A 12,101-nucleotide genomic window follows, 5' to 3' on the forward strand; every position below is an offset into this window, starting at 1 on the left:
TTTGAGGGCGGGATTTGTCTATTTGGTCGCTACTGTATCTCTAGCACCTAGAACAGTGCTTTCTTTGCACAGAGAAATACGAACACTTGTTGAATAAAGATATAATCACTAACTTCAATTTTCTGGGACAAAAATATACTTTATATTACAAATTTTTTTTAACCAAAGAATTTAAGTACCAAAGAATCATAATCATACAATCATTATTTCATTAATATGGAATCTACCTAATGTGCTCTATGGAATACAGTTTTTAAAAACCATTGCTATTATATACTTCGGAAAAACTGAATAAATTTGAACCTAGAACCAGCAATGCCCTATTGTGACCTTTGACATTTTCAATTGCTTTTTACTGTAGCTCTATGCTTTACAGGAAAAGAAAGTGTCAAAATTATTTCAAAAGTTAGGATTTGTTCTGCACTTACTGTTTTCTCAGGGGAAGAAGTAAAATTGCCTTGATATATTATAATAACTCTCATATTTAGACCTTTCTTACGTGTTTTCTTAAATACAAAATGTGACTGTAGTTTCCATAAGAATGCAGAACATATTTTTCTCCTGATGTTTTTTTTTTCATATATAAGATTCTAGCTCCTCTTATGTGAGATAAAATAAAAGTTTTATTGCAAGTAAATTTTAAGTCACAAAGTGATTTTTAAATTGACCACAGAGATATGTGAAAGATGTGATACTTACTTCAAATTGATCCAGAGCATCGGCAGGCGCATTCAAAAATGCCAAGAAAGAATTCTGTGAGTCCTGGTGCTCTATACCTATAAGACAGCAGCAACGTTTTTTAAACTAGAACAATTAAAACTAATTTTCATGGATGACCTTTCCTTTCTGAATCTATTAAAAGCAGTTCACAAACTACCGTATGTCAAAGCTGATCAATATTATTACTCTATGTATTTAAAAAACCAAATTACAACAATGTTTTTTGCAATATCATGGAAGAGTTAAATTACATCAGTCTCCATGAGACACTTGTTCTTGACTTGAGTTCTTAAATTTGTTTCTTTCCCCGTATAGTACATCACAAAAAACACATTAAATATTTTGGTAGAGTTGAGAGAATTTTAAAAATAGAGCCCTGATTATGTCTGATTTTTCTAAGCTAATTTATCACCAAACAAGGTTTCTGTTTTGTAATATTCTTATCAAGTATATAGTATACACTAATATAAATAATCTTTGGTAAGGAAATAATGCAGTGATGAAAACAAATATATTTAATTATGAAAAACACTTATCAAGGCCTCAATCTGGTTTCAGGTATTGTTTTATCGACAGAACGAAGAATCAAAAACTTAGCTTTTCTCAGATGAATTTTAAAAATTTCTTGCATATCTCTTGGCTATGGTATTAACTTTAAAATGAATAATTTCCAAAATAATTCTTAAAATATACATATAATGATAAATACTAGGGAGGAAAAGCAGAAGTAACCATGCACACATTTTTGATTTCCATTTCCTTAGGAACTGACAACAACTAATTTGTACGCTTTTCCTATTACTCTAATAATGTACCATGGTTGCCAGATAAGGCAGGATGTTCAGAAATTCATTCAGTCAATAAATATTTATTGAGAGCTTATTATGTGCCAACCCTGTCTAGATACTGGGGATATAATATAAATAATGCAAAGAAAAGCAAAAACTAAAACCCTTCCCTTCATTATGTAAATATTACATTATATTATTTAAGTAGTATAGTACATTATGTTACAACATAGAGTGAAATTTTATTCTGCAGTGTTCAAAATCTAAATAAAAAGCTATGGGTTAACATGCTTTCATAAAGCAATCTGATTAAACTGAAGTTTTTTTCTTTTGCAAGTTTACATCTATTCTAAAAATGATGCAGTCAGGTCATCTGGTGTGTTATATAGTAAGTCATACAGTACATTGGCCTCTTTTCTATATATATTGTCTTTAGGGCCACAAGTCCTCCATGTCTTATATTCTTTTCCCTTTACTCACTAATAATATAGTTCCCTTCCATCTTTCATGTATAAAAACCCATTTCAGCAAGATGTCTTGTGCTGATTCGAGCTCCTAATTCACTTTTTCTGGGTTCCTTCCTGCTCACTAGGAAATTCAATCAACAACCATTTATTGCACATCTACTACTTTTAATGGCTTTTTCATGTTAAGTCTTTTATGATTACCCTCTTTCCTCCACAATTTTAAAGCAGATGCAGAGACCCAACTACCTTTATACATCACTGTATGTCACAGGGCTGGGAAACGATAGGAAAGCACGCAAGCAAAACATAAAGCCCGTTAACTAGGTCACAGTGAGCAATACTGACTGTGTCAGGAAGTGAATTTCCAATAACTGCAGATAAGAGATGCCTTCATTAAGAAAATGACATTCTAAATTTCTTTTTATTAAATCTTCACATTCTTAATGCCCACATTATGGAAAGTTAAGAAGTTCATATAATAGAGCTATGAAGTACTCTGAGTTGCTTTTCACATTAATAGAAAAATGTTCAAGCAATGTTTTCATGAAAACGGGAATAAATCCTGGGAAATCCCATGGGGCAAACAATTTAATCATCAAACATGGAAGACGACACTGAAACGCCAAAATAATTCTTCACCTTTAAATTGCCCTTTTAAAATACTGAGTTAGATTAAGCTTTAGTCATTTCATACATTGTTTCCCCAACTACCTAGGGAGCGAATTCCCTGTAACATTTGAGAACAGTATAAAGTATATTATAAAATAATATTTTTTTTCCAATCACAAAAACATTATTTGCAAAATAGTCCATGGCACTGAAAAATGTTAAGTTTATGGCAAAGTGAGTTTTTCTGTTACAATAAAATCTTTAAACGATGTATATTAAGTAAAACAAAAGGACTCAGAGACTAGACTACCAAATATGTGTGTATCACATATACATACATATGTCCATAAATAAGTTCCAGATTTGCCTATGGAAACAATTCTTCTACCTACAAAATAAGCTGATTCTTGTGTACTTAAATGTATTCACAACAGAATATTAAGTCCTGGTTGATGCAAAAAACACTCCCATACCCTTTTCAGATCTAAGCTCTTCAGTATCCTTTATCAGTTGTTCAATTTCTGATAGTAGTTCCAAGTTCTTCTTCTCTGAATCTTTCAGTTTACTTAAATAAGGGGAAAAAAGAAAAAAAATGCCATTATTTTGATTGCTGGTTAGTGAGCCATCATGTATGTAGTTGGACTTACTTGGTTTCAAATGTCACTTACACTAAATTAGGGAACTGAAAACTACTGCAGGAAGGACAAATCCAGCCTGTCATCTAGTCCCGTGTGAAATTTTATAGAACACTGCCAGGCTCATCCATTTATTTATTGTCCATGGCGGCTTTGGCACCATAACACCCTACAGACAGAGACTATATGGCCACCAAATATTTACTATCTGGCTTTTTACGGAAAAAGTTGCTGACCCTGAGCTAAATTATTAAATTTTAAAAAGTCATAAAATCAGACATTAATTTTAGAATTCTATTAGCCTTCTTTCATAGAGAACCATGAAAGTGGAGCATACAGATGTTTGAAATTTTCAGTTTGACTCATATCCCTGATTTATGAACAAATGTACAAACTCCTATGTTCTAGGCACGAGAAGAAAGTAGCTCTTTCTACTGGGATCAAGCCACATTCTCCAGAAAAGGTTTTATTTTCCATTTTCAACGTCACACTAACACATTTAAGTAAAACATACTTAATTTACATCTAGATTATTTATAACAGGAATATAGTTCAACTGGGCTGCCATTTGTCTGGCCTCTGATTTGATTCAAAACAGTAATGGCTGCCTAAGACTAAGGCTTCACACTATTAAAAACTGAATTTATGGGCCTGTATTTCTTTTCATGACCGAATATCTTTGGAACTTGAGGTAGGCCAAGCACCAAAAGGATTTTTCTATTTATATTTTGATTTGTAACATGAACTTTCTATTGTTCCTCTATATCACAAATACTGGATGTATTCTTGAACCATGTTTACATCCGTTCCAAGTGTGACTTTCATTTTATCATTTATTTATTCAGCGTATAATTCGTTCTACTGTTGTGATAAGAACTGAGTGAACGTATTCATTAGCTAACTTTCCCAGAGACTGTGGGGGATATACTTTTTTACACATAAAGGAACATAAAAAATGATAATTAAAATATATTATACTATTATGCAATTTACCATCAATAGAACCTTCACTTGTAAAAGACATATGGTATAGGCCAGAATTTTCAGATGACTATATCTTGTTCTAACTCCATGTTACATTTTAATACTAATATGAGATCCTTGAACAAGAAAAAATTTGGGATTTAATGGAGTAAAATCTAAGAGTCAACTAGGTTTTACAAATAAGGGGAAAAGTAAGCAACAGAGTATTAATTAGTAATATTGAATCCCCTTTACCGACAAATCAGAGGAAAACAAGGCTGTATTAAAACCCCATCACTGCCTACAAGGCTTGAGGGTATCTATTCATTTTCAAATCTTCATAACTTTTTCTGGTCATCACTTAAAAAAAAAATTACAGGTAGGAAACTAAACATGTAACTTCTCTCCAAATACTTTTGGACCAACGTCGAAATTATTCACATAGGACCATATTATTCCATCTTACCATTCTGTTATGATGTTAGATGCTTTAACTTTATTCAGCTCTTCCTGGATGGCCTGTTTGGCTCTTATTTCTGCATCCAGAGCTGACTGCAACTCCAATCTGGCTGACATATCCAGTTTCGCAAAACGACGCATTTTCCAGGGCATATCCTATGAAATGATATAACTAAGTTTTCAGCTCCATCCCATTTCATTTGTAACATTTAAATTTAGTAATCCAAATGAATTTGGAAATTACTTAAAAGCATCATCTTTCTCTAGTAACAGGATAAAAGCACTGTTTGTGAAAATACTTTTTTTCATTAAATTCAGAAATAACGATAGACTCACACGAGTTTACTTTTTATCATTATTACCAATAATGGTTAGCCATACAAATTATAGTTAAGCAACTATGTGTTATGATTTCCTAAACTGGAAAAGACTTGGACTAACTGACTGCTCATAAAAAAACTTAACAGAAATCAGGCTAAATAAAGCCTAGACAAATTGACATAAGTACTCAGATTTATTATAGTGTTTCCTGAGTCTTTCTCTCCTCTAATATGATAAGCCTCAGTGCAGAATGGTAGCTTACTGTTGCTCGTGTACCCAAGCTGGAATTTCTTAATGCTTCTAATTCTTCAGTCATTTTAGAAGCTAAGGCCTGAAGATATCCTCGTGCATCCTTTTCATCACTGACCCTACAATACAGAAAGAGGGCGATAAAGAACAAAAGTAAACCAAACAGAAGACCTTCAGTGAGATATGTATTATTTTACAGCATCATAAAAAAATAATAAGTGAAAAGTGATAGAAATTTAAAGACGTTCTTAAATACCTTCTTTCAAAGGTTTACCACATACCACTATCTATCAACAAGGGGAAGAGGTTTATTGAACTGTTCAGTTATCTACAAATTAATGCTGGCCCTGCTTAGGAAAGTCCAAATTACTCACATCTGATAAATTAGTAAAATTTCACCCGTGAACCATAGAATTAATATTCTTTTAATATTAGATTAACCCCCCCATGATTTCTAAAGAATATTAAGAGTTCTCATTAGTTGGATTCTGCCATTTTATATTATGAAAACACAACACACCCTTCTTAAAACTGAAGGACACTACATTTAGAAAGTTTAAAGTAGAACATTCTGCAAAAATCAAGGTTGTATTGTAATAAATCTCTTCTGTTTTCTAAAATGGTAAATAGTCAAAGACAAATAATTAAAGTCTACTGAAACTCAGTTTCTATTTACTGTTTTAGGACTATCTTGCTGATGCAAATATTATGATTTTAGATAGAAATGTTTTCAAATTATATTCACTATGACAAATTCCACACATTAGAATTTCTCAAGAGAAAGTGTGCATTTTGTTACATCTTCTCCAAACAAGGGGAGCATCAACGTATGAAAATCTACAGACGAAGGTACTGTTCTCAAGAATGAAAACCATCGGTATACAGAAAGCTGTAATTCCACAAAGAAGATGAAATTTGCAATGCTCAAAAGTATATTCTAATACACTTTGGGGAAGACTATTTGCTTTGTGCACTCTGGTTGTTTTCAAGATAAAATTCAAGCCACTGAATAGCTATGAGCAAAAGTATATTTCAGGAAAATTAATACGTATCTGTGATGTATACAGCAGGCAAGTTTAAATCTTGAGCCTTGCTTTAGCATCTTTAGAATTTAGACTCCTGAGGACTCAAGGGATGATTCAGGGGTGGGATAGAGTGAGACCATGCAAGATTTCATCACACTACTCGGAACAGTACACAATTTAAAACTTATGAATTGTTTATTTCTGAAATTTTCCATTTAATATTTTTGGACTGTGGCTGAAACCACGGAAAGTGAAACCGCGGATAAAGGGGGGAATTACTGAATATCACAAATTTCCAATACCTTGTTTTGGCATTACTTCAGTGTTTAATATACTAGACTGAAAAACTATAAATAGCCTGAGACTCTTCACCTTTATAAGTTTGGACAGAATATCTCAGAGAGTTAACTTTCAAGTAGGTGAGAACTCTGAGAACAGGGAGTATATCTTTTACTTTTAGCCTATTAGGTATTTAACAATTTGTTATCTAATGTAAGTCCATTTTTAAATAACAGCTTTTATGCAAAGTGGCTTCCTTGTATTCCTGACTTCTTTTGCGCATTTCACTTGACTATGAAAAGTGTACAGTGAGTGTTTTGTGGCATCATATGAAAACTTTCGCCTCCATCCTTTCTACCAAACCTTTACAGAGAGTCCACATTTAAAGCTTCCTTCCTTTACCAGGACCACTTCCCATTCCATCCAAATGCTCATGCCAGTTACTGGAAAAGATCAGTGGTCCAGAATCTCAGGCTTTGGCCAGATCAACTTTGTGTTCTGGAAAGTCATTTCCAGCAACATCTTAGTTATAAATTTGCTTATATAATAATGGATTTACAAATAAATAGTCATAATTTTTTATACAAGCTTGGCTAAAGAGTAAAATGGTTTTTCTTTAGCAACATCATCAGACTTGATGACAAGGGCATAAATTAAACATTAAACGAAACATTAACTATATTGTTTGGAACATAACCAAATTTTCCCAACAGTGACATTTTCCTTTAGATATTCACTGAATAGTCACATTATTAAGCCAAAGATAAGTTAACATAAGATCTCTACAGTTAAGCCAATATCAAGATACTTGAGTCATTTGGGTAAGATTACTTAAAAGACAGTGTTTATTCACTTTTGATTTTATCTAAGAAGGAGGGCATTAATCTGGTATAAGTTAAGGAAAATGGAAAAAATGCTAAAGAACCAAAATAAGAGCACAAGAAACTAAAATTTCCACCAAATGATCGGTCTATAAACATATGAAGAACCTAGTTGTTTTCAGATAAATCAAACATCCATGATTTGCCAAAAAACATAAAAAACTTAAAAAGCAAATTTAAAATGTTAAACTACCTACTTTTATTAGAAAATAAAATCCCCACTGGATTCTACTTTCTTCATGGATTATAAAAATATACAAATTTTCTCACCCATTTCTTTTTCATTCACCCAAAGAAATGAAATCTTACCATTTGCAACAGACAACATGGGTGGATCTAAAGAGTATTATGTTAAATGAAGTAAGTCAGACTGAGAAAGACAAATACCGTATGATCTCACTTATATGTGGAATCTAAAGAACAAAATAAACAAGCAAACAAAACAAACAGACTCATAGATACAGAGAACAAAGGGATGGTTGCCAAAGGTGGGGGGATAGAGCTGGGTGAAAAAGGTGAAGGGATTAAGAAATCCAAATTGGTAGTCACAAAATAGTCATGGGGATGTAAAGTACAGAATAGAGAATATAGTCAATAATGTTGTAACAACTCTGTATAGTGCCAGTTGAGTACTAGACTAAGCAGGGGGATCACTGAATAAATTATATAAATGTCTAACCACTATGCTGTACACCTGAAACTAATATAAAATAATACTGAATGTCAACTGTAACTAAAAAAAGAAATAAAAAATATATACTAATTTTTTACAAATACCACAATAATCACTTAATGAATGAATACAAAGATTAGTAAGGTATTTATTCTTTTCTTAAATCTTTGAAATTTTTTATTACCATTAAGGTAATTATTCCTTTCAAGAACAGTTAATAAAACTAAACTGTAACTATTTAAGGTTTTTAAAATGCTATGTGTGAATCAATCTGTTATAATTAAGAAAGGTGATAGCACAACATTTTCAGCTTCTAAATGTTTCTCCAGGCTTTCTGTTTCTTAAAATTATCAACAAATACAGCTAATTTGATCTTAGAAAGGAACATCTATAGCTAGTGAACGACTTTCTTCACTTCTTTAGGACCACTGTCGTAGGAGAGAATAACACTTTCTTTGCTTAGAAAGGAAATACTAGGTTCAATGGTGCTGTGTAAAAGCTGACGGGGTATTTGTTGGAGTTAGGGAACAGAGGACCATAACAGAAAGCATAGCAAGTTAATAAATAACAGTGATAAAGCTATGCTTTTTAGGGTAACATGGTTCATAGCAAAAAATAAGATAACGTGTTAGTCACCTCCCGTTAATCATACCAACTTGACCATATATCCAAAAATCACTCACAAAAACACATGTAAAAGAGTACTCACCACTGAATTATTTCTGTGATTTGGGCTTCCCAATGTGCCACTGATTCTTTCTTGTCTGCAAGATCTTTTACCTCTTCTTCTAACTGCTGGTTGCGCACACTTAAGTTCTCATACAGAGTGGTAAGCTGCACGGTAGTTTTAGGACATGTATGAATTTTAGGAACAGCAATTCAAGCTGCCCAAACCCTTCTTGTTAAATCTTAAATTCACCATATTCTACTCAAAAATGCTTGTCTTCCTGATTCTTTTATTATTTCATGCCCTGTTGGTCACTGAAGTTAGAAACATCAAGTACTCTGAATTCTCCTTCTGTCTTAACTTCTTTCCCTTACTCCATACTCTGAATTGGTTCCATCTGTGAACATTCTCCATTTGGCGAAAGAACTCCCCAATTCTAGTGGTAACGATGTCTCCATGTCATCCTCTTTAGAAAAAAACCACCAGAATTTCAAGCTTATGTAGGTGATTTATCATGAGCCCGTCACCCCACCTCAACAAGTATGCCACCACATCAATCTTAATTCATTTCTACTCCTGTGCTCTTAACCATCCTCCTGCATTATTCTGAAGCAAATACCAGACATCATATAAATTTATCCATACAAATTTCTGTGTAACAAATCTGGCTTATAATAATTATAAGACTACAAAGGAATATGGAAAAATGCTCACAACATTTTAAATGAAAAGGCAAATTTGAAAATGAAATGTGTATATTACTACAATTATGTAATAATATGTATATAAGCAAAACCTGGAAAGAAACATGTAAAATTAAAAGTGTTTCGTGGTAATGAGATCATGGGTAACTTTTATGTAGAATATTTTCCATATTTTTTTGTAATTTTGCTTTTTTGGTAAAATAATTTTAAAAACACATACAAATGATATATTTTTTTTACTAGAAACCATTTACTTTCACTCCATGGAATATATGACTAATTTTATTTGCAATGTTATCTTTTATTTAAAAGTAGAACTTAAGACTTCTGAAAATATCAATGAACCTTTTTTTTTCCTATTTCCTTTTTAATTTTATTTTTGGAGTTTAAAAATGTGAATGAATGTGAGAATGTATTTAGTTACAAACGTTATATAAGTTTCAAAATTTACCATAATAATTGCTTTTTGGCTTCTGTATCTAAAATTCTATTAAGAAGGAATTCAGTTCTCTTCAAGCTGGTTCCCAATGGAACAGTTGGTATATCAGTGTCAAAGGTATTCTTTAGTTACTCCCTCATGGAGAAAATACCCAATTCACACCAACCCAGAAAATGAATAAAGAGAAAGAAACAGTGAAGATGTGCAGCTAGGTGGACTGAGACTTAAGCAGAGAAGAAGCAAAAGCTGAATAAAAGGAGCAAAAATGGAGAAAAGGTTCAAATAGAAGCAGAAACCCCAAATCCTTCCCTATTGCTCGAGAATACTTTCTTGTTTATCATTTGCCATTAATACTTGCCTCCATATGAATTTGTTTTCAAAGTTCTACACAAAGTTCTACTTCATCATATCTTTCAATTTTAGCAAGAAAAGGTAATGTTTATTTTTATAAACTTAGAACGTCTAGCATGTACTCAATGAATATAAATGAGATTGAATTACTCACCTTATCAAGTTCACTTGTTAGTTTTTTATTTTCTTCAGTTAGTAATACTTTTTCTCGTTCATACTGCTGTTTGAACTCATTTTCAAATTCCTCCCTTTCACTTTGACTAACACAATTCGAAAACACAAAGAAAAAAAAAGGAATTGAATTAAAGGTAAAATAATGGTGTCCCAGATCGGCTATTGCACCATATGCTTTATTCTGAAAAGTCACTTAGATCTTGACTGTCCCAAATTCCAATCCTTTCCTTTAAACTTCAAACTCGCAATCATTTTCTTTTAAATAATAAATAGATTTGTCCCATTTAATAACATCTTCACTTTTCATTTGAAAATCTGAGGAAGACATCTGTGATTTGTAGACTTCCTAATGTGTTCACTGTATTTAGTTATGTATAAACTAGAAAGTATGGGGAAATAAGGTTAGGGGAAGACGATATATGGACCACAATATGATTCCTTATACTCAGCTCTGGGTTGCATAGAAAATTCACAATTACATTTCCAACAGTTCTCTCAATACAATCAGCCCTTCCTTCCTTCGCTCCTTCCTTTTTACCTAAGTACCTACCTACCTACTCATATAGATGCACATACACAACTTTAATATTATAAAACTTATTTAAAATGATAGTTCTTTGGGCAGAACTGATTCACCCCTAGAGGTAAACACAGTTCTAACACTTTTAAAAACCTCCTAAGAGAGAAGGAGGAATCAGTTTTCGAATAATGATACAGAAATGCAGACACAGAGGCTTATATCGACAGCGGTTTAAGGAGGATGTTCGCAGAAAACAAAATTCAATGTGGGTCAGTTCCGAGTAACTTTATATGATTTCTCCCAAATCAAAAAGAACATAAATAATGGTTGATTTTAAAAATGTAATCTTAAAAATCCTTTATACCACTAAATTAATGAAAATAAATTACATTATAATATAAATAATAAATTCCTGGAAAATAAACCATCCTGTGTCCAAGTAAATGTACCACTTTCTTTATTAACTACAGTCAAAATGCAAAATTTTGTTATGTTTAAGAATTTTTCTTGATTCAGAAGCAACTTCAAAGGACAAAGAAACAAAAACATGAAAAATTATGAAGAAGCCTCCTTTCAGAAAAATATGTACATGAATAAAACTGAGTAAAGTTTCTGTCTAAAACCATTCTTTTTTCCTATTAGCATTAACAAGCTAAATTATCTCATATTAAAACAAAATGAACTCTTCCCTAAACCCTACATCACGCTCCATTTTTCACTTTCCATGTCTTCCCATTCACTGCTAAGTGACCATCTTGAAATCTATAAAGAGTTGACCATATCCACTTTCTCATCGCCTAATCGTTTCTCACCACACCAAAATCTGGCTTCTGCCACCACCACCTCAAAACAACTGTCCTCTCAACACCTCACCACTGTCCTTTGTTATTACATCCAATCTACTGGTTACCTTTGACAGTGTCATCCATTCCCTCCCCTTGAAATGCTACCATGTCTTGGCTACTGCGATACCACACGCTCCTGATTTCAGCTTCCTCTGTGAACTCCCCGTCCATCCTGCCAGAGACGCCAGTGTTCTAGGGATGGTCTCGGATGCAGATTCTTGCCCTTTCTACACATTTGTCCTGAGCTATCTCATCTACTACACACTGATTTCAATTATCACTTACTATGCCAACGAACTCTGAACCTGCATTGGAAGCTGCTCTGGGCTTCA

At 32.7% G+C, this 12,101-nt stretch overlaps 1 protein-coding gene across 12 annotated transcripts in view; it reads right to left on the reverse strand.

The window, feature by feature from the left end:
- CDC42BPA (CDC42 binding protein kinase alpha) overlaps positions 1–12,101 on the reverse strand; it is a 197,866-nt gene that overhangs the window by 52,495 nt on the left and 133,270 nt on the right. For 10 of the 12 annotated variants that reach the window (XM_033099455.1, XM_033099452.1, XM_033099451.1 and 7 more), the window contains 6 exons: positions 10,385–10,490; positions 8,779–8,903; positions 5,225–5,330; positions 4,649–4,797; positions 3,058–3,149; positions 700–776 (listed from right to left, as the gene is read on the reverse strand). In XM_033099455.1, the coding sequence (XP_032955346.1) occupies positions 700–776; positions 3,058–3,149; positions 4,649–4,797; positions 5,225–5,330; positions 8,779–8,903; positions 10,385–10,490 (655 nt within the window). The remainder of the gene's footprint in view (positions 1–699; positions 777–3,057; positions 3,150–4,648; positions 4,798–5,224; positions 5,331–8,778; positions 8,904–10,384; positions 10,491–12,101) is intronic. The other 2 variants (XM_033099454.1, XM_033099450.1) reach the window with 1 other exon arrangement.

Source organism: Rhinolophus ferrumequinum, chromosome 27, assembly GCF_004115265.2.
Source record: "Rhinolophus ferrumequinum isolate MPI-CBG mRhiFer1 chromosome 27, mRhiFer1_v1.p, whole genome shotgun sequence".
NCBI lineage: Eukaryota > Metazoa > Chordata > Mammalia > Chiroptera > Rhinolophidae > Rhinolophus > Rhinolophus ferrumequinum.